Source organism: Ornithorhynchus anatinus, chromosome X5, assembly GCF_004115215.2.
Source record: "Ornithorhynchus anatinus isolate Pmale09 chromosome X5, mOrnAna1.pri.v4, whole genome shotgun sequence".
Taxonomy (NCBI): Eukaryota; Metazoa; Chordata; class Mammalia; order Monotremata; family Ornithorhynchidae; genus Ornithorhynchus; species Ornithorhynchus anatinus.
In genome coordinates, this window is record NC_041753.1 from 4,083,283 (window position 1) to 4,105,450 (window position 22,168).

At 48.1% G+C, this 22,168-nt stretch overlaps 5 protein-coding genes across 5 annotated transcripts; 3 read left to right on the top strand and 2 right to left on the bottom strand.

Moving 5' to 3' along the window:
* The first annotated feature begins 1,024 nt into the window (after positions 1 to 1,024).
* LOC100093305 lies at positions 1,025 to 21,629 on the top strand. The gene is made up of 7 exons (XM_029055507.1): positions 1,025 to 1,359; positions 2,060 to 2,113; positions 2,224 to 2,377; positions 2,995 to 3,358; positions 4,306 to 4,660; positions 14,666 to 14,680; positions 21,317 to 21,629. Exons 1-7 carry the CDS (start codon positions 1,049 to 1,051, stop codon positions 21,627 to 21,629), a joined length of 1,566 nt encoding a protein of 521 aa, XP_028911340.1. The 5' UTR covers positions 1,025 to 1,048.
* Positions 2,224 to 2,680, bottom strand: LOC100093301 (histone H2B type 2-E). The gene has a single exon (XM_001515210.4). It carries the CDS (start codon positions 2,641 to 2,643, stop codon positions 2,263 to 2,265), a length of 381 nt encoding a protein of 126 aa, XP_001515260.1. The 5' UTR covers positions 2,644 to 2,680; the 3' UTR covers positions 2,224 to 2,262.
* Positions 2,932 to 3,414, top strand: LOC100093297 (histone H2A type 1). Its single transcript, XM_001515167.4, has one exon. The coding sequence runs from the start codon at positions 2,974 to 2,976 to the stop codon at positions 3,364 to 3,366; it is 393 nt and encodes a 130-aa protein (XP_001515217.3). The 5' UTR covers positions 2,932 to 2,973; the 3' UTR covers positions 3,367 to 3,414.
* Positions 5,444 to 6,306, bottom strand: LOC100093290 (histone H1.4-like). Its single transcript, XM_001515215.3, has one exon. The coding sequence runs from the start codon at positions 6,265 to 6,267 to the stop codon at positions 5,596 to 5,598; it is 672 nt and encodes a 223-aa protein (XP_001515265.1). The 5' UTR covers positions 6,268 to 6,306; the 3' UTR covers positions 5,444 to 5,595.
* LOC100093403 (procathepsin L-like) lies at positions 15,170 to 19,224 on the top strand. The gene is made up of 7 exons (XM_001521665.3): positions 15,170 to 15,295; positions 16,309 to 16,431; positions 16,795 to 16,950; positions 17,694 to 17,918; positions 18,055 to 18,223; positions 18,328 to 18,445; positions 19,025 to 19,224. Exons 1-7 carry the CDS (start codon positions 15,170 to 15,172, stop codon positions 19,122 to 19,124), a joined length of 1,017 nt encoding a protein of 338 aa, XP_001521715.2. The 3' UTR covers positions 19,125 to 19,224.
* Positions 21,630 to 22,168: the final 539 nt, after the last annotated feature.

The following is a 22,168-nucleotide window of genomic DNA, read 5'->3' on the forward strand; positions in this document are numbered from 1 at the left end:
TTTTAATACACTATGAATATGTAGTATTTTTTTAGGCCCTTATGTTCCAGGGGCACTGTACTAAGACCTGGGGCAAATACACGATCATCAGGGGCACACATGATGCTCCCAAGGGGTTCACAGCTTTAATCCCCAAGTTACAGATGAGGTATCTGAGGCCCAGGGAAGTAGTAATAATGTTGGTATTTGTTAAGCGCTTACTATGTGCAGAGCACTGTTCTAAGCGCTGGGGTAGACACAGGGGAATCAGGTTGTCCCACGTGGGGCTCCCAGTCTTAATCCCCATTTTACAGATGAGGTAACTGAGGCACAGAGAAGTGAAGTGACTTGCCCACAGTCACACAGCTGACAAGTGGCAGAGCCGGGATTCGAACCCATGAACTCTGACTCCAAAGCCCGGGCTCTCGCCACTGAGCCATGCTGCTTCTCTACGTAGTGATTTCCACTAATTCACAAAGCAGACATGTGGCAGAGCTGGGATTAGAACTCAGGTCCTCTGACTCCCTGACCCTTGCTCTTTTCACCAGGCCACGCTGCTTCTCCATGGGGCTTCCACCTCTGGAGTTTAGGGTTATTGAAGGAAAAGAACCTGCGGGGATTCCGTGGCACAGAGAAAATTACCTGTAGCAGAGGGTCAGTCACATGGGGCTGAAGAAGTGTCCTAAGAAGTTTCCTGTCTCCTGGAGGTTTTACCGTTTAGCCAATTGAGGACAAAATTATTGTTTGGGTGTTTCAATTCATCCCTTAGCCTCGCGTCCATTTTCGAAAAGATCAGTGAAATAAAAACGTGCAATTTTACAAAAATGATGAAAACATAAACTCTCCGCCTTTTCCTCCCCTTACCACGTTTTCCTTTTCCTTTGTTCTCCCTCCATCCGTCATCAACCTCAGATCTCCACCGCAACTTTCCTCACTGGGGGAGGAGACGCGAGAGCATCAAGTTTCCCGCCTCTTTCTATGAGTTCTCAATCAGGTCGGGTGAGGGCTAATATAAATGCATGTAGACGGCGGGATCTTTACTCTTTGAGTTGGCAACTAGAGTAGTAGGATGTCTGGTCGTGGCAAGGGCGGTAAGGGCCTCGGGAAAGGAGGTGCCAAGCGGCATCGTAAGGTGCTACGTGATAATATCCAGGGCATCACTAAACCCGCCATCCGCCGCCTGGCTCGGCGTGGGGGTGTCAAACGTATCTCCGGGCTGATCTACGAGGAGACCCGCGGGGTGCTCAAGGTTTTCCTGGAGAACGTCATCCGGGACGCCGTCACCTACACGGAGCACGCCAAGAGGAAGACCGTCACTGCCATGGATGTGGTCTATGCCCTCAAACGCCAGGGTCGTACCCTCTATGGCTTTGGCGGCTAGATTGTGCTGGTTGCCCACAATACCCAAAGGCCCTTTTCAGGGCCGCCCACAGTGTCACTTAAGGAGCTGGAACTTGATTTCCAAAGCAGGTGATAAAAGGGGTGCATTAATCTGGCCTCAGGACAAGTAGGAGGTGCTTATGGAAAAGGTAATGATATTCCTCCCCTTAAGCATCAGGGTAGAGGTTGCTTTCAAGTACTTAGTATTCTGTAAAACGCCTATGTGTCAAGCACTGGGACATGCAAGGAAATCAGGTCGTCCCAAGTGGGGCTCAGTCTTAATCCCCATGAAACAACAGAGGCACAGATAAGTGACTTGCCTACGGTCATACAGCAGACAAATGGCGGAGGCGGAATTAGAACCCCCGACCTCAGACTCCCAAGCCCGGAATTTATCCATTTCTCCCTCCTTCCCTTTTCGGGAATTAGAAACCAAAATAAGCAGACCCATTCCCTGCCCATAGCGAGGTTCCAGTCTAGAAGGGCAACTTCGATTGATCAGTGGTTACTGAGCGCTTACTCCGTGTGGAGAATTAAGCGACTGGGAAATTGCAATTCAACAGCATTGGCAGTCAGGCTAGAGGATAGTAGTTGTATTCGTAGCCAGGTGGGGGAGATTGAGGGGGAATGGTAGCACGCAACACAGCTTTTAACTGTAATAGGCGGTGGTGACTTCTAAAAGCTGTTCTAAGCGTTGCAGCAAAATCGGAGAGCTGATACTGAAAAACGTGTACATTGACGCACAGCGAGCAAAGTAGGTAGCTTTTTAAATGGTGTGTACGAAGCAGTGATAGATACAAGCTAATGCAAAGGACAGGTAGTGCACTATAGCCCTTTCGGGAAAGTGTGGGTGGCTCTGAAAAGAGCCTTTGGGTTCGTTGAGCGAGAAGTCTCACTGGCAGTCTACTTGGAGCTGGTGTACTTGGTGACGGCCTTGGTGCCCTCGGACACGGCGTGCTTGGCCAGCTCCCCCGGCAGCAGCAGGCGCACGGCCGTCTGGATCTCCCGGGACGTGATGGTGGAGCGCTTGTTGTAGTGCGCCAGGCGGGAAGCCTCGCCGGCGATGCGCTCGAAGATGTCGTTGACGAACGAGTTCATGATGCCCATGGCCTTGGACGAGATGCCCGTGTCGGGGTGGACCTGCTTCAGCACCTTGTACACGTAGATGGAGTAGCTCTCCTTGCGGCTCCGCTTGCGCTTCTTCCCGTCTTTCTTCTGCGCCTTGGTCACCGCTTTCTTGGAGCCCTTTTTGGGCGCCGGAGCGGACTTAGCGGGTTCAGGCATCGTCAGAATAAGATTTCCCTTACAATCTAACAGAGAAATGCCTACTCTGTGTTGGGACACTTATTCTTATATGGGGAGTATGCAAATAAGGGCTCGAATTCTGCTAGTCTGTCATTGGATAGAATTTGAGATTTCGTCACTCCCTAAGAAATCGTATGCAAATATTAGGATTCAAATTCAGCTCTCCCATTGGTTTAGATCTGGAGTTGTCTAAACCAATCAAGAGGCTTTAGTTTGATTCCTGCTTGGGCTATAAAAGGCAAGAGTAGGTGACCGTTAGGCGTGCTTTTCATTCTATTTTCCTCGAGAGGTTTGGCTGTTTCTGTAGTCATGTCAGGCCGTGGAAAGCAGGGAGGAAAGACTCGGGCCAAAGCCAAGTCCCGCTCGTCCCGGGCCGGTCTGCAGTTCCCGGTGGGCCGCGTCCACCGGCTGCTGCGCAAGGGCAACTACGCGGAGCGGGTGGGGGCGGGCGCGCCCGTCTACCTGGCCGCCGTGCTCGAGTACCTGACGGCCGAGATCCTGGAGCTGGCGGGCAACGCGGCCCGCGACAACAAGAAGACCCGCATCATCCCGCGGCACCTGCAGCTGGCCATCCGCAACGACGAGGAGCTCAACAAGCTGCTGGGCAAGGTCACCATCGCCCAGGGCGGCGTCCTGCCCAACATCCAGGCCGTGCTGCTCCCCAAGAAGACCGAGAGCCACCACAAGGCCAAGGGCAAATAAACCCCACGTGCAGTAGCCGAGAAGCAATCTGAACCCAAAGGCTCTTTTCAGAGCCACCCACAGTTCCAGAAAAAGAACTGAATACTTTGTTACTTCCTAAAGCAGATCACTAAATAGTTCTTTGTGTACTAGTGAGCACTTTCTGCTTAGGAGCAGGATTTACCTATAAAGAAGTCAGCCTGGACATTTGGTGTGCGCTAAAAACATGACTCTCCTTAATGATACCCACATAGACGCATCCAGCTAGTAACAATGATTAATAGTAGTTGTGGGGTTTGTCAGGTGACTACGATGTACTAGACACTGTAGTAAGCGCTGGGATGGACACAAGTATATTGCTTGAACACAGTCCTTGTCCCACATGGAGTTCGTAGTCTCAATTCCCATTTTACAGATGAGGTAACTGAGGCCCAGTGAAGTGAATTTGCCCAAGGTCCCACAGCAGAAAAGTGGCAGAGCCAGGATTAGAACCCACGTTTACATCTTTACATCAAACTAGACCTATAAGATTATTTTGGAGAAACAAGCATTGTTACATTGCTGTAGTTCACTTTATTTGATTTCGTTGCTATGTGCACAGGAAAAGAAACTGTCCTGATTTTGCTAGGCAAGGAAGAGAAAAATCCAGTCAGGGAATATAGTTGGCGTGGGGAGTGGAACAATAATATGCTGCTATCCAATCCAGACAAAACGCGGGCTTTTCAAAAGAGAGCAAATGAAGACGCAATTAATAGCGCCAGTCCTGGGAAATAGCCCCGCTGGAGTAGCATTTTATTCGTCAGGAATTCTGTGGCAGACAGAGCTAGTGTACAGAAAGAATATAGAGGCGGAGAATGCGTTACCCAATCACGGAAAAGCGCGGGATTTTTAAATACTTTTCATCCAATCAAGGAAGACAACTGGCTTTATAAAGAGTTAACAGGCTGCTCTAACCCACTGTTCTTGTTGCAAAGCAGTTGTGCAGGATGGCTCGTACGAAGCAGACGGCCCGCAAGTCCACCGGCGGCAAGGCGCCCCGCAAGCAGCTGGCCACCAAGGCGGCCCGCAAGAGCGCCCCGGCCACCGGCGGCGTGAAGAAGCCTCACCGCTACCGGCCCGGCACCGTGGCGCTGCGGGAGATCCGCCGCTACCAGAAGTCCACCGAGCTGCTGATCCGCAAGCTGCCCTTCCAGCGGCTGGTGCGGGAGATCGCCCAGGACTTCAAGACGGACCTGCGCTTCCAGAGCTCGGCCGTCATGGCCCTGCAGGAGGCCAGCGAGGCCTACCTGGTGGGGCTCTTCGAGGACACCAACCTGTGCGCCATCCACGCCAAGCGCGTCACCATCATGCCCAAGGACATCCAGCTGGCCCGCCGCATCCGCGGAGAAAGGGCTTAAATTTTCCCGAATAAGTATCCCGATTATACCACCCAAAGGCTCTTTTAAGAGCCACCCACCTAAGTCTTTGAAGAGCTGTGTCACTGTACCCTCATACGTGGATTTGTTCAGTGCGTATCTGTCTGTTGCCGAATTGTACTAAGGGATTAGTATCGTTAGGCAATTGTAAGTCCTCAAAATACGATTGAGTAATAGCTGAGTTGCTGCAGGCTCATTGTGTGTGCCCGTGTCCCACATGAAACAATTCCCATTTTGCAGGAGAGGTAAATGACAACTGGGATTAGAATTAGGGTCCGTGATCCTCCCCCTATTATCACTAAGCCCTTTTCTCGAATCCACAGTGCTCGTTGTGGGTAGCGAATGTGTCTGGTATTCTGCTCTCCCAAGCGCTTACTACAAGGAAGCAGCGTGGCTCAGTGGAAAGAGAACAAGTTTGGGAGTCAGGTCATGGGTTCGAATCCCGACTCTGCCGCTTGTCAGCCGTGTCACTGGGCAAGTCACAACTTCTCTGTGCCTCAATTACCTCATCTGTAAAATGGGGATTAAGACTGAGCCCCATGTGGGACAATCTGATTTCCTTATATCTGCCCCAGCGCTTAGAACAGTGCTCTGCACATAGTAAGCTCTTAACAAATACCAACATTTTTATGACAGTGTCTTGAACAAAATACGCGCCCCGTCCCCCCCCCCCCCCCCAGGACAGACAATAACACCCCAATCAGGACACTGAGATAAACGGGCCAGTACACCTTTACCCAGTTCATAAACCAGTGTACTTAGCTCTTTCTCTGAGACCTGTGGGTGGCTCTGAAAAGAGCCGTTTGGGTGTATAGAACATAGGAGTAGTCATTTCCTACTTCTTCTTAGACGCCGCCGCCTTTTTGGGTTTGGCCGCCTTGGGCTTCGCAGCCTTAGGCTTGGCCGCTTTGGGCTTCACAGGCTTCGGCTTGGCCGGACTCTTGGCTGCTTTCTTGGGCTTAGCCGCTTTGGCCTTTTTCGGACTCTTGGCCGCCTTCTTGGCCCCCGCCGCCGCTGCAGGTTTCTTGGCTTTCTTCGGGGTCTTTTTCACGCTCTTTTTGGCCCCGGAAGCCGCAGGCTTCTTGGGCTTCTTGGCGGCCCCGGCCGATTTCTTGGGCTTAGCCGCGGCCGCCGGTTTCTTGGCTTTGGGCTTGGCCTTACCCTCGGAGCCGGCCGCCTTCTTGTTGATCTTGAAGGAGCCCGAGGCGCCGGTGCCTTTGGTCTGCACCAAGGTGCCTTTGGCGACCAGGCTCTTGAGCCCCAGCTTGATGCGGCTGTTGTTCTTCTCCACGTCGTAGCCGGCGGCGGCCAGCGCCTTCTTCAGCGCGGCCAGGGACACCCCGTTGCGCTCCTTGGACGCCGCCACCGCCTTGGTGATCAGCTCGGACACCGAGGGACCCGCGGCCTTGCGCCGCGCTCCGCCCGCCGGCTTCTTCGGCTTCTTCTTGGCGGGGGTCTTCTCCGCGGGCGCCGGGGCCGCGGGCGCAACGGGGGCCGTTTCGGACATCTCGAGAAAGTCCGGTCCTACGAGACGAGGGGAAAAAAAGGCAAAATAGAAAGTGACAGGAGCTGATGTGGCCCTCCCCTCGACGCTCAGTCTATTTATAGGGCGGAGCTGCGCTGTGATTGGTGCGCTGTCCAACCCTCCTCGCAGCCACTGAGGACTCCGCGCTCACCTCCCGAGTTGTGTTTGTTAAGCATCAAAAAAAGTCAAAAATATCAATATTGGACGAATAAATCCACCCGCTTTCTCTCTCGGACTCTTTAGCGAACTCTCAGGTTCCCCCCAGCCTTCTTGGGATTTTGAAAACCTGGCGTTTTATGCCGTAAATCTGCAAGGATCCGTGCAGTTCGGGACAAAATTCAGTCGAGAGAAACAAAACTTTCCGTTTTCCTTATAAATTCCTAATTAATTTTAATACCTGCCGTTGCCGAACCCCGTGGAGTCGACTGCCTAGGTTCTTAGACTCCTGCGAGTCCAGAAAGCTAGCTGTTACCCCCGAGATTTTGGGTACAAACTCGAGTCTCCGTGGGGGAAGTAACACAGGCTCTTCTGTAGCTTGGCCATTGTAGTCGAACGCTCCCTTATACTTAAACTCCTTTAGTTTAGGGAAATTGGGGTCATTAGGGGTTTGGCTTTTGACTTGGTCCCTGTGCAGCTATGCCAGGCTGTTTCCCTGGGACTGGAGTTCATAAAATAGTCAACTTTGAAAAGTTAGAGGGTCGATTCCAGTCAGTCGATTGTATTTCTTTAGCACTTGCTCCGTACTAAGCACTTAGGAGAGGACAATATAACAACAAACAGACACGTTCCCTGCCCACAGCGAACTTACAGTGTGGAAGGGGAGACAGACATTAATATGAATAAATACATTTCAGATGTATATTAATAATCACAGAGAAGAGTTGTGGGTCTGGGAGGGGGGAAAAAGCAAATCAGGTTGATGCAGATGGGAGTGGGAGAAAGGAAAGGAGGGTTTAGTCAGGAAAGGCCTCTTGGAGGAGATTTGCTTTCAATAAGCCTTCGAAGTGTGGGGGAGAGGAATTGTCATTCATTTAATCCTACTTATGGAGCGCTTATTGTTTGCAGATCACTGTACTAAGTGCTTGGGAGAGTATAATGTAACAATAAACAGACACATTCCCTGCCCACACGAGTTTACAGTCTAGAGGAACGTATCTACGGGCAAGGAACGTGCCTATCAACTTATTGTACCGATACTGTAGTCTACCAAGCACTTAGTACCGTGGTCTGCACACAGTTAGAGCTTAATAAATACGATTAATTGATTGTTATTGGCTTTAATAGTCTGAAAGTTTCAGCCATTGGGTTTCTGGAATTAACTGATTCTGGAATTAACTGAAATTAACAGGAGAAGGTGGTGGTAAACAGGTGTGAAGGATTTGTGGAAGAGTTTGGGAGAATCAACAATCAACAAGACAACAAACTCGTGAATCACAAGGTGCCAGGCACAAATCGAGAGTTGGACACAAGTAAATACATGAATAAATCCTTGAGAGTTGAGGTTAATCGGGGATGGCCTTCTATAGAAAGTGATATCTGCCCTCCTTGACATCGGACCAAATGGTAAGGGATATAATATCTAATTCCCTAATTTTCCCTCCATTTGGTCATTCATCCTTAGCCATCTTTATGGATATTCATCTCTCCAGATCCGTTTCAACCTACTGATTAATTCAGAAGATTTAAGAGTGATTGGGTTATTGTCTATCACACTGCCACACATCTCTACCTCTTCTCATTTAACCTATCCCTTCCACATCCACTATCCTCCAGCTATTCTCTCTCTTTCTCCCTCTCTCTCTCTTCTCACATACATACACACCTACTCTGAGTATAAGCTAATTTACTAGTCCTGTACTTTTCAAAGAAAAATTCTGACCCACATGATAATTTGGATATCAAATATTGGAAAAAGCATGGGCCTGGGAGCCAGAGGACCTTATTCTAATCCCAGCTCTGTTGCTTGTTGTGTGTCCTTGGACAAGTCACTCAACTTCTCTATGCCTCAGTTTCTACATCTGTAAATTATAAATATTCTCCCTCCTAGAATGTAAGATCACTATAGAACGTAAGCTCATTGTGGGCAGGAAATGTGTCTGTTTATTGTTGTATTGTACTCTTCCCAGGCTTAGTACAATGCTCTGCACACAGTAAGCGCTTAATAACCATGAATGACTAACTCCCTTCTACTTAGACTGTGAGCCCCATGTGGGTCAGGGGCTGTGTTCAACCTGGTTTAATTGTATCTACCCTAGCAATTAAAACAATCCTTAACATAGAGCAGGCACTGAACAAATACCATTAAAAAAAAGTATAAACAAATTCAGAGAGTAGTTATTTTCCTTTTCCTTTTGGGCATGTCTTCCTCTTCCCCACGTTGTTTTGGTAGAGGGGCTTCAATGGGTCACTTATGTATGGAGACTAGCTTTTGCAAAACTAAATCATCACAAATGATTTCAATTGCTATACTTAGTCTGTGAGTCTCCTATGGAACTGGAACTATGTCTGACCTAATTCACTGTATCTACCCCAACGCTTAGTAATTGACCCACAGTAAGTGCTTAAAAAATTTAACAGTGATAATTACAGTGTACTTCCTTCTAGCATGAACCCAGCCCACACACTTTGCTCCTCTAATGCTAACCTTCTCAATGTACCTCGGTCTAATTCCTGCTCCACCACTTTCTGCTGTGTGACCTTAGGTCACACACTTCACTTCACTTCACTGCTCTGTTCTTCAGTTACCTCATCTGTAAAATGGGGATTGAGACTGTGAGCTTCACGTGGGACAGGGACTGTCCAACCTGATTTGCTTGTCTCCACCTCAGCTCCTGGTATATTATTATTATTATTATGGTATTTCTTAAGCGCTTACTTTGTGCTGAGCACTGTTCTAAGTGCTGGGATACAAGGCAATCAGGTTGTCCCACGTGGGGCTCATAGTATAGTGCCTGGTGATAATTTCACAATTGCAGGCCAGAGATCAGTTTGCATGTCAGGAAGGACGTGAGGAAACGGAAGGATAGGGAGGGGAAAGAACAGAGAAGTATTCATCAGAAAGAATGTATTATTCATTCATTCAATAGCATTCATTGAGCGCCTACTATGTGCAGAGCACTGTGCTAAATGCTTGGAATGTACAAATCGGTAACAGATAGAGACAGTTCCTGCTCTTTGACGGACTTACAGTCTAATCGGGGGAGATGGACAGACAAGAACAATAGCAATAAAGGGGATGAACATCTCATTAAAACAATAGCAAATAAATAGAATCAAGGTGATGTATATCTCATTAACAAAATAAATAAGGTAATGAAAATATATACAGTTGAGCGGAAGAGTACAGTGCTGAGGGAAGGGATACTGATATTACTGATAATGGGAATAAATCAAAGCCAGCATTAACTGAAACATTCACAGTGAACTGTGGAACCGAGAGAAATCAATCAATCAATCATTTGTATTTAATGAGTACTGTGTGCAGAGCACTATACTAAGCTCTTTGGAGAGTACACTATAACAACTGATAGATTCTTGTTGGCAGGCTCAAGAAGTTGTGATCTCACTGTGATCCCTGCAGGGTAAAAGCAAATAAAATTCGAGGGGAAAAAGAAAAGGACAAAATAATAAAAATCAGAGGGGGCTGGCGGGGGCGACCGGTGAAAAGGGAGCTTAAGCAGGTTCATTACCCAATCAAATAGCATCTGCGTTAATGTAGGAATTGAAACAGTAACCAATCAGCTCAGGGGAAGGTCTCCTCTTCTCCTCTTTGTACATGCAGCGAGTGTGGGGTTTTGGAACATAAAATGACAAATAGAGCGTAACGGATAATGCTGAAAACAAAACATGGAGCTGACAGTCTAAGAGGGAGAACAGGTATTTAACCCCATTTTACAGAAAAGGATATAGAACATGTTCACACAGCAGGGAAGTGTGACAAACAGCATGGCCTAATGGATAGAATATGGGCCTGGAGTCAGAAGGGCTTGAGTTCTGATGCTGCTCTGACATGAGTCTGCTGTGTGACTTTGGATAAGTTATTTAATTTCTCTATGCCTCAGTTACCTCATCTGTAAAATGGGGATTAAGATTGTGAGCCCTAAATGGAACACGGACAGTGTCCAATCTGATTTCACTGAATCTATACCAGCACTCAGTACAGTATCTGGCACATAGTAAGTGCTTAAGAAAAACCATAAAAATTAAAGCGGCTAGAACCCAGATCCAGTGCTGAGTACAGCCCCTGGCATCTAGTACTCAGCAGTACTATAGCACTATAGTACTATGGGGAAGCAGCGTGGCTAAGAGGAAAGAGCCTGGGCTTCGGAGTCAGAGGTCATGAGTTCGACTCCCGCTCTGCCGCTTGTCAGCTGTGTGACTTTGGGCAAGTCATTTAACTTCTCTGTGCCTCAGTTACCTCATCTGTAAAATGGGGATTAACTGTGAGCCTCACGTGGGACAACCCGATTACCCTGTATCTACCCCAGAGCTTAGAACAGTGCTCTGCACATAGTAAGCGCTTAACAAATAGCAACATTACTATTATTATATAGTAAGCGCTTAACAAATACCAAAAAACAAAAACAAATAAAAGATCCCTGAACTGCCAGACCGGTAGACTTCCCAGTAGGTTAAGCTGTTTCTTTTAGGCGGCAGGGATGACTGTGGAGGGGGCTTGAAAGGCAACAGAGGAAGTGGTTCATTCACTAATTCCTGCAGGGTTATGGGAGAGACACTGTGAAAAGCACTGTGTGACCTAAGTGAGATTGTTGTGGAGGTTGGAGAAGCAGTGCTGCCGAATGGATGGAGCATGAGCCTGTGAGTGAGAAGGACCTGGGTTCATCCATTCATTCAGATGTATTCATTGAGTGCTTAATGTATTCATTGAGTGCTTACTGGGTGTTTATACCTGTCCCAGTGGTTAGTAGAGTCCCTGGCACATGGTAAGGGCTTAAAAAATGCCATTTTAAAAAGAGTGGCAGAGTCATTATTAGAACCCAGATCCAGCACCTGGCACATAGTGAGGGCTTAACAAATACCATAGAATCTTCAAACTGCCAGACCCGTGTTCTTTCCAGTAGGCCATGTTGCATCTTTTTAGAAGGCAGGGGTCACTGTGGAAGGGGGATGAGAGGGAGCAGAGGAAATGGGTCCCTCACAAATCCCCGCAGGATCATGGGAGAGCCATAGTGAAATGTGCTCCATGACCTAAGGGAAATTGTCAGGATTCCCTGAGAAATCAGCTAGGTTGGAAGTAATCTTTCTGTTCTCTCTGATCTTTCTGATCTTTCAACCTCCTGTCTCTCCCCACTTCAGTCTAAATTTCCTTCTGCTGCCTGGATTATCTGTCTACAGAAATGCTCTGGGCATCTCACTCCCCTTTTCAAAAGTTTCCATTGGCTGCCTGTCAACCTTCATATGAAGCAAAAATTCCTCACTAAGCCCTCCATCACCTTGCCCCCTCCTACCTCACCTCCCTTCTCTCCTTCTCCAGCCCAGTCCACACACTCCACTCTTCTGCCGCTAACCCCCTCATTGGGCCTCGTTCCTGCCTGCCCCACCATCGACCCCTGGCCCACGTCCTACCTCTGGCCTGGAGTGTCCTCCCTCCTCACATCCGCCAAACTAGCACACTTTCCCCCTTCAAAGCCCTATTGAAAGCTCACCTCCTGCAGGAGACCTTCCCAGACTGAGCCCCCCTTTTCTTCTGCTCCTGCTCCCCTCCCCATCACCCCTATTCCCTCCCTCTGCTCTACCCCCTCCTAACCCTACAACACTAGTTTATTATTCTATTTATTTTATTAATGATGTGCATATATCTATGATTCTATTAATCTATTTTGATGCTATTGGTGCCTGCCTACTTGTTTTGTTTCATGGCCTGTCTCTCCCTTCTAGACTGTGAGCCCGTTGTTGGGTAAGGATTGTCTCTATTTGTTGCTGAACTGTACTTTTCAAGTGCTTAGTACAGTTCTCTGCACATAGTGAGTGCTCAATAAATACGATTGAATGAATGAATGAATGAAAATAAGAGTTCAGAGATCTGGTCTGAGCTTCGAATCAGGAAAGAGAAATGTTTCACTAGTCATCTGGTTCCTGGAGGCCAGGCACTGCAGAATTTCCTTCCCTGCATGAAATAGGCACCAAGATGATAATAATAATGATAATAATGATTATGGTATTTGTTAAACTGCTAGACTATAAACCCATTGTGGGCAGGGAATATGTTTGTTTATGTTATATTGTACTCTCCCAAGCGCTTAGTACAGTGCTCAGCTTGCAGTAAGTGCTCAGTAAATACGAATGAATGAATGAATGAATGAGAGGAAATGGCATCTCAATAAATAAATAAATTAAGAATGAAAACAGTGTGGCCTTGTGTATAGAGCACAGGCCTGTAAAACAAAAGGTTCTAATCCCGGCTCTGTTATTTGTTTACTTGGGACCTTGGGCAAGCCATTTGCTTCTCTGTGTCTCAGTTACCTCATCTGTAAAATGGGGATTAAGACTGTGAGCACCATGTGAGACAGGGACCGTGCCCATTCTGATGAATTTGTATCTGCCCCAGTGAATAAAACTGTGTTTGGCATGTAGTAAGTGCTTATAAAATACTATAATCATTATTATCAGCACTTAGCACAGTGTCTAGCACATAGTATGTGATTTACAAATACCACAACTATAATCATTATTATTCATGCATACAATTAAATGATTGAATGAAGTACTGGCTCCATGTTCCTCTAAGTGCAGGGATGGGGAAAACCAACCTCAGAGTTGAGTTTTTTTCTCCTCACACTGTCTTCTATGTTGTCCCCTCAACCCTAGGCCTCTACCTGATCTGATGCTCATAGTGAGCTGTTAATTTAACAATAATAATAATGGTATTTGTTAAGCACTTACTATGTTCCAGATACCGTACTAAACGCCGGAGTAGATATAAGCAAATGAAGTTGGACACAGTTCCTGTCCCATGTAGGGCTCACAGTCATAATCTCCATTTGACAGATGAGGTCTCTGAGGCTCAGAGAAGTGAAGCGACTTGGCCAGGGTGACACAATTTCCTTGGGATCTCCAGTGAGGCAGCCGATTACTGACATTGAGAATCTGCATTGATGACAAACTCGGGGAAAGAGAGAAAGCCCTGAGCCAAACCCCCTCCCTGCTTCCAAATGTCCATCCACCCTTTCCCTGTCCCAACTACACAGGCACACTCCCCTTGTTCACAACTGGGAGTCCCCCACACCCCCTAAATAATAGTAATAATTATTATAGTATATGTTAAGTTCCTATTATGTGCCAGGTACTGTTCTAAGTGCTGGGCTAGATACAGGACAATTGGGTTGGGCACAGTTCCTGTCCCACACGGGTCTCACAGTTTCAATCCCCATTTTACAGATGAGGTAACTGAGGCCCAGAGAAGTGAAGTAACTTGCCCAAGGCCACACAGAAGACAAATGTCAGAGACAGTATTAGAACGCACGACCTTCTGACTCCCAGGCCTGTGGTCTATTCACTACACCATAAACAGCCTCCCAGGGTGAAGACATGGTTTGAACTTGTCCATGAAGCCGTGTGAACGTGTTCCTAAAATGGTCGATGGTCCAAGGTTGGAAAAGGATTCAAAACAATCCGTGAACACCTCTGATTGATTTAAGCCAGAGACAATGCAATCGACCCTGTCAAAGGGGATTGAGGGTTAGGGGAGGGGGGGAGAAGCTGATGTCTCACAGAATAAAACTGGTATTTCTTCACTCCCTTGGCCCCCCACCCAGGCCTTCTCCTGGGCATTACACCCGATGGGAGAAAGAGGTGCCAGTGAAGGTTGCGAGGATGGACTGGCATGAGGGCTCCCTCCCCTGACATAACAGGACCTGGTGCCTGGTTGGGCACTGGGGAGGCATTCACAACCTCCAGCTCAGGGGGGTTAACTAGTTTAGGCTCAGCATTGAGATGTGATCAGGGGAGGAGGGGAAAGGGAGAGGCTGGGCCCAGAGCAGGAGCATAAAAGAAGGGAGGAAGGCCAGAGAAAACCAAACTTTCAAGGAGCTCGCAACACTCTTTCGGATCGGCAACTCTATTCAAGTGAGTCCTGGGTCGGGCTGAGGGCATCTAACCGGGAGGAAGGGGCAAGACCAGGGAGATGGGCAGGGTGGGTAGGGGGTAGGAAAGATGACACGAAAAGGCAGAAGCGTCTGGGGGATTCTCTGCTTCAGTGGGGGACACAGAGTGGCAAGGATTCCCGGGCAGGAACATGTCCACTTGGAGTCCTTCTGTCCCTGTGAGAAGAGGCACTAAACAGTTTCCTCCTCCTGACCCTGTGACAAGCCATGAATCTGCTCTTGTGTGTGGTATCCCTATGCTGGGGCTAAATAAGAAGAATGATAATTGTGGTATTTGTTAAGCGCTTACTGAGGAAACATTCCCACCCACCAGCTCAGGGTGTGAATGTGCTGGGGTTTAGCACATTTAGTTTAGTGGTTTAAGCTCAGCACTGGACGTGTGAAAGGAGGAGGAGAGGTTGGGCCCAGAGCAGGAGCATAAAAAGAGGGAGGAAGGCCAGTGTGAACCAAACTCTCAGGGAGTTCACAACACTCTTTCGGAATGGCCACTCTCTTCGATTGAGTCCTGGGCCGGGCTGAGGACATCTAACCCAAAGGAAGGGGCAAGAACAGGGAGACGGGCAGGCTGGGTAAGGGGAAGGGAAGACGACAAGAAAGGGCAGAAGCCTTTGGGGGATCCTCCGCCTGAGGAGGGGCATGACCGAGTCAGAGGGCTGGAGAGGACGAATTCCGGCCGGGAATAAGTCCACCTGGTGTCCCGCTGGCCTTGTGCAAAGTGCCGCTAAACAGTTTCCTCTTTGTGACCTCGTAGGGGACAAGCCATGAATCTGCTTGTGTGTCTGGTGTCCCTGTGCTGGGGTTTAGCAGTCAGCGCTCCTCTGGGTGACTCAGAACTGGACAGACACTGGAAGCTACGGAAAAACTGGCACCAGAAGAGCTACCACGAGGTAAGAGATGCCATCTGAGAGGGTCATGCATGTAGGAGGTTCTATTATCAGTTGGGATTTCTCTCTCTTCAATGTATTTGCCCATTTCCCAAACCTAGACTGGGGACTGAAATCATAACAGAACTGTTCATCAGGTATTCTCGATGTGAGCAGGGAACAGGTCTGCTAATTCTGTTGTACTGTAGTCTTCCAAGTGCTCACATAATAAGCGCTTAGTCAATATCATTGATTAATTGATTGATCCATCCCAGGAATGAACATCGTGCTTGGCATAGAGTAAGCACTTAAAAAATACCATACAGAAGGGCCGTGTTCAGGCTGCTTCGGACAGAGTCTGTTTTTATCAACTAGGTCATCATTTCCAAGAGGTCTTTCCTGACTTAGCCTCCTTTTCCTCTTGTCCCACTCCTTTCTCTATCACCCTTACACTTAGATTTCCACCCTTATTCACCCCATCCTCAGCCTCACAGCACTTACTTATATATCTGTAATTTATTTATATTTATCACCGCTTCTCCCTCTAGTCTGTAAATTTATTGTGTCTACCAACTCTGTTACATTAATAATAATAAAGGCATTTGTTAAGTGCTTACTATGTGCAAAGCACTGTTCCAAGCACTGGGGTAGATACCAAGCAATCAGAGTGTTCCACATAGGGCTCACAGATTTCATCCCCATTTTACAGATGAGAGAACTAAGGCCCAGAGAAGTTCAGTGACATGTCCAAAGTCGTATAGCTGGCAAAAGGTAGAATCGGGATTAGAACCCACGACCTCTGACTCCCAAACCAGGGCTCTTTCCACTAAACCACGCTACACTGTACTCTCCCAAGCACTTAGTACAGTGCTTTGTATGCAGAAAGAGATCAGTAAATACAATTGATCACTGAGGTCCCTAATCACTGGGACAAAAACAGTTATTAAGGCTCAGAGAACGTTTTGTTCCTTAGACTGGAGCAAAAAGTCAAGAAAGTAGAAACTCATCTATGCTCTGATTTCTGGCTTTCCCTCAAGGCGGAGGAGGGCTGGAGAAGAACTGTGTGGGAGGAGAATTTAAAGGCAATCGAACTACACAACCTGGAGCAGAGCCTGGGGCTCCACACCTACCGGCTGGGAATGAACCAATTTGGAGACCTGGTGAGTCCAAAGGGGCTTATTTGGAAGGAAATAGCATGATCTAGTGGGTAGAGCCGGGCTTGGATTTAGAAGGCCCTGGGTTCTAATCCCAACTCTGCCACTTGTCTGCTGTGTGACCCTGGGCAAGTCACTTCAGTTCCCTGGGCCTCAGTTCCTTCATCTCTGAAATGGGAATTAAGACTGCGACCCCAGGGTCACACAGCAGACAAGTGGCAGAGCTGGGATTAGAACCCAGGATCTTCTGACTCCCAGCACCTTGCTCTATCCACTTCGAAATACTGCTTCTCATATCCCTGGGCCCCAGGCACAGTGCTCCAAACAACCCCACCGTTGCTCAGTCTGCTCTGTTAATGTTCATTTCAGACCAACGAAGAGTTCCAGGAAATACTGACCGGTGAAAGACACTTCTCCAAGGGAAACAGGATCAATGGCTCGGCGTTCCTGGAAGCCAACTTTGTCCAGGTCCCCACATCTGTGGATTGGCGGGATCACGGATACGTGACTCCTGTGAAGAACCAGGTATAAGCTCTTTCTCTTGGACGCAGTGACCTGATAGCCTGATGAGCTGAATTCTCCTCGTGGGTTACTTGAGGGGGAAGACAGGATCCGAGCGCTGGTACATCTGTCATAGCTACTCCCCAAATTCATTCATTTGGTCATATTTATTGAGTGCTTACTGAGTGCAAAGCACTTGGTAGGGCATACAATAAATAACAAATAACAAATAACAATAAATAGGCACATTCCCTGCCCACAGCAAGCTGACAGTCTAGAGGGGTAGGCAAACATTAATATAAAAAAATATATTACAGAGATGGACGTAAGTCCTATGGGCCTGGGGAGGGGGTTGAAAAAAGGGAGCAGGTCAGAGCAACAGGACTCAGAAGGAAGTGGGAGAAGAGGAGAGGGGAGGGCTTAGTCAGGGAATGGCTGATAAAAGAGGATCAGCAGCTGTGGCCATGGGTTGCTCACTTGCCACAAATGTCCAGTGACCTTGGACAAGTCACTTCACTTCTCTGGGCCTCAGTTACCTCATCTGTAAAATGGGGATCGAGACTGTGAGTCCCATGTATGACAGAGACTGTGTTCAATCCGATTTGCTTGTACCCACCCCAGCGCTTAGTTCAGTGCCTGGCACATAGTAAACACTTAACAACTGCAATAATTATTATTATGGCTCTAGGAGAACGCAATCTTGGGACTGACCAAGGTAGCCCCATTTCCCAGCATCTTCTCAGGTGGTCTTCCTCTCTCCCCCTCAGGGTCACTGTGGTTCCTGCTGGGCCTTTAGCACGACCGGTGCCCTGGAGGGCCAGCTTTTCCGGAAATCGGGCCGTCTGATCTCCCTGAGCGAACAGAACCTGGTGGACTGCTCTTGGCAGCAAGGGAACCAAGGCTGCCATGGAGGGATTGTGGATCTCGCCTTCCAGTACATCTTGGAAAACCAGGGCATTGACTCGGAGGATTGCTACCCCTACACGGCCAAGGTTAGTGGAAATTCTTCCCGGTCACTCTGGTTTGGTTTCACTCTAAGGTCACCTGAGAATCTGTAATGGAGCTCGACAGTCCCACTGGGAATTCTGGGGGACTGTGGGACCAGCTGGATTTTTCTGCGTCCTTTAGGACACCGCCCAGTGCACCTTCAAGCCCGAGTGTGCCACGGCTCGTGTGACTGGCTTTGTGGACATCCCTCCCCACAGCGAGGAGGCCCTCATGAAGGCCGTGGCCACCGTGGGGCCCGTCTCCGTGGGCATCGATGCCAGTTCCACCTCCTTCCGCTTCTACCAATCAGGTAAGCCCCTCTCTCGCCTCTAGGAGTTCAGCTTTGATCTTGCTCCTTCTTGGATGTTGAATGGCCTTCCGGTCTCCTTCTTGACCCCAGCTTGCCTTTTCTAGGAATTTTTTACAACCCCAAGTGCAGCAGTGAGAGCCTGGATCACGCGGTCCTGGTGGTGGGCTACGGCTACGAGAGAGAGGACGAGGCTGGAAAGAAGTATTGGATTGTGAAGAACAGGTAGAGTGGGTGTGATGGGAGGGCTTGGAGGCCCTTCTGAATGGAGGAAAAGGGAGGGAGGGTTTGGCACATCTTTCCAAATTTAGCAGTGTGTGCAAGACATTCTGGGATTTTCAAACTCTTCTTCCGCTCCCCCCAAACCCATTTTTTCAAATGATCTGTCCAGACTAGGTCTGAAACCTTGGGGTGTGGTCGGGGTTAGAATACCCACAGGGCATTCAGACATCTGTGGAATAGGCTGCTGTTTTTATAGTTTTCCAGAGGGGCTGGGACAGTGATGTCACAGCCCCATTCCTTCCCTGACTGCTAGTGAATGCACAAAGGACACCTCCAATCCCAAGTAGCCCCACCCTTCGATCCATTTGCCTTTGGCCTGGCAAGCCTACAAGGGCTCAACCTGCGAGGTGGAAGTGGTCCAGGCCTGGTCTGGGGCCTTCTGGGGGAAGCTCTTGGCCCAGAATTGTACATTCCAAGCGCTTAGCACGGTGCTCTGCACATAGTAAATGCTCAATAAATACTATTGAATTAAAAATCCTGTCCAGACCCCACCCCCCACTCAGATGCTCTGTTTTTTTCCAGTTGGGGCAAGCACTGGGGAGACCGTGGCTACGTTTACATGTCTAAGGACCGGGGCAACCACTGTGGCATCGCTACTGTTGCCAGCTACCCTCTGCTGTGACCATGACACACGTGTTCCTGAGACCCCCTCCCCCCGACGCATCGCCTACGAGGGACCCGGCTGTGTAGCTAAGACACAGCCATGCTGTTCACCACTTAGTTCCTGGTGGCTTATTCCATGTAAGCTTGTCTCTACATCATAAGCTCGTTGTTAAATTGCACTGTACTCTCCCAAGCGCTTAATACAATGCTCTGCACAGAGTAAGCGCTCAACAAATCCAACTGATGGAGGGAATTTGGAATTTGTACATTTAGACATTCCCAATTTGTCAACCTGCAAATGAAGTTTCTTTTCTAAATAAACATCATATCATGGTGGCCTGGTGGAGTGAGTGGATTCCTTTCTCGTGACTCAACATCCTTAAAAGATGGCAGAACTTAATAATGTAATAATAATGTTGATATTTGTTAAGCACTTACTATGTGCCGAGCACTGTTCTAAGCGCTGGGGTAGACACAGGGGAATCAGGTTGTCCCACGTAGGGCTCACAGTCTTCATCCCCATTTTACAGATGAGGGAACTGAGGCACCGAGAAGTTAAGTGACTTGCCCAAAGTCACACAGCTGACAAGTGGCCGAGCTGGGATTCGAACCCATGACCTCTGACTCCAAAGCCCGTGCTCTTTCCACTGAGCCACGCTGCTTCTTTAACTTCTTTTGGAGGGTGATGGGAGGAGGGAGGGGGTCAATTACCTGGAGGCTGAGGTCGGAGGAATGGTTAGTGAGGATAAGGAGGAGCAATCACAAAAAGGGTGGGGTTCTTTGCACATGTCTGCTGTGTTCTCTAGGACAAGTCTCTTCTCCAGGCCTCAGTTTCCTCATCCATAAAATGGGAATTGACTTTGAACCCCATGTGGGACATGGACTGTGTCCAAACATTATTTTGTATCTTCCCCAGTACTTAGTACAGCACTTGGCACATAATAAGTGTTTAACAAATACCATTAAAAAAATGAAAAGCAGTGTGGCCTTGGTACCTCAACTGTAAAGTAGGAATGAACTTCAATGCCTCCTAATTTAGACCGTGAGCTCCATGTGGAAAAGGGACTGGGTCCAACCGGATCAGCCTGAATTCTAGCGCTTAGTACAGTGCTTGGCACATAATAACTGCTTAACAAGTACCATTAGGTACAACCAGGTACCATAATGATAAACTGAGCATCACACTGTGGGAGAAGATTGTGAGCTCGTTGCGGGCAGGGATTGTCACTGTTTATTGTTGTATTCTATAGTCCCACTTGTTTAGTAAAGTGCTCGGTAAATAGAAAGTCATTCATACAATTGAATGAATGAGTGAGACAGAGAACGCTTCCGGCTTCCAGCCACTTGTCTGCTGTGTGACCTTGGACAAGTGACTTCACTTCTCTGGGCCTCAGTTCTTTCATCTGGAAAGTGAGTCCCTTTTGGGGACAGGGACTGTGTCCACCTTGATAACGTTTATCTACCCCAGTGCTTAGTATTTCTCCTGGCAAAAAGTAATTGCCTAACAAATATTCCAAAAAAAGGGGGAAAAAAGAAAAAAAAAAGAAAGAGTTAGGCCTAGTTACCTCATCTGTAACATGGGAATTAACTCCTCTTGCATTCTAATTTAGACTGTGGACAGGAACTGGGTCCACCCTTATTAACTAGACTCAAAGCGTGTTCTTTGTAACAGTAACAGTAACAGTAACAGGTAACAGTGTTCTTGTCACGAGGTGTATACTGAACAAGTACCACTAAAAAACAACAACAACGAAGTAACATACTGCTGAAATGTGAATCGCATAGTGGAAGGAGACAAAGGCCGCTTCTACTTTACCGCCACTTGTCTGCTGTCACCCGAGCCAAGTCACTTAACATCTCTGTGCCTCAATTTCCTCACTTGTAAAATAGGGATTGACTGTGATCCCTCTGTGGGACAGCGATTATCTCCAATCTGATTATTTTGTACCTCCCCCGGCTCTTAGAACAGTGCCTAGGGACATAGTAAGCGTTTAACAAATACTGTTAAAAACGAACAAAAAAACACCCATTAAAAATAAGGACCTAATGATAGTCTGTGAATCACTTTGTGGGCGGAGACAAAACCCAGAGCTGGTTTCCCGCTTTATATCCTGTTTTAATTCAGGCCCGACTACTGCCAATTATACGAGGAGAACCAGCATCCTATTTCTTACTTTTGTTCTTTGTCGACCGTTTGTTGCTGTAATTAACCATGTCTGGTCGCGGAAAGGGTGGTAAAGGCCTGGGGAAAGGAGGTGCTAAAAGGCACAGGAAGGTTCTGCGAGATAACATCCAGGGCATCACCAAGCCCGCCATCCGCCGCTTGGCTCGTCGTGGAGGAGTTAAGCGCATCTCCGGGCTGATCTACGAGGAGACCCGCGGGGTGCTCAAGGTTTTCCTGGAGAACGTCATCCGGGACGCCGTCACCTATACGGAGCACGCCAAGAGGAAAACCGTCACCGCCATGGATGTGGTCTATGCCCTGAAGCGCCAGGGTCGTACTCTTTACGGCTTTGGAGGCTAGACTGTTTCTAAATAACCTGTATGATCAAAAGGCCCTTTTCAGGGCCGCCCACAACAACACTCGAAGAGCTGCAACGCAAAAGTAGGCGGGTAAAATGCACTTTCTTGTAAGCGGTGAAAAAAACTTGGAAGGTACTTCATAGGCTCCCTATACTGTGCGGTAGAGATGATTATGTTTATAGGAAGCAAGGAAAGTCAAATCTTGCAGTTGATAATGACGAAGTAAAGCATGTGCCAAGCACTGCTCTAAGCCCTGGGGTAAGTACAAGATAATCAGATCGTCCCACTTGTGACTCAGTCTCAATCCCCATTTTACAGATGAGGTAACTGGGGCATAGTGAAGTGAGTGCTGGCCCAGTGTCACAACAGACACCGGATCAGAACCCACAATCTCTGATTCCCAAGCCCGTGCTCTTGTCACTAGGCCATGCTGCTCCTCTAAAACAAAACAGTGGAAAGAGGCAGTTAAGGTAGAATGATAGGCAAAAGAAGCAGGGCGATGAAGTACACGGTCCTGGTCGGGGGCAGGGGGGACTGTAG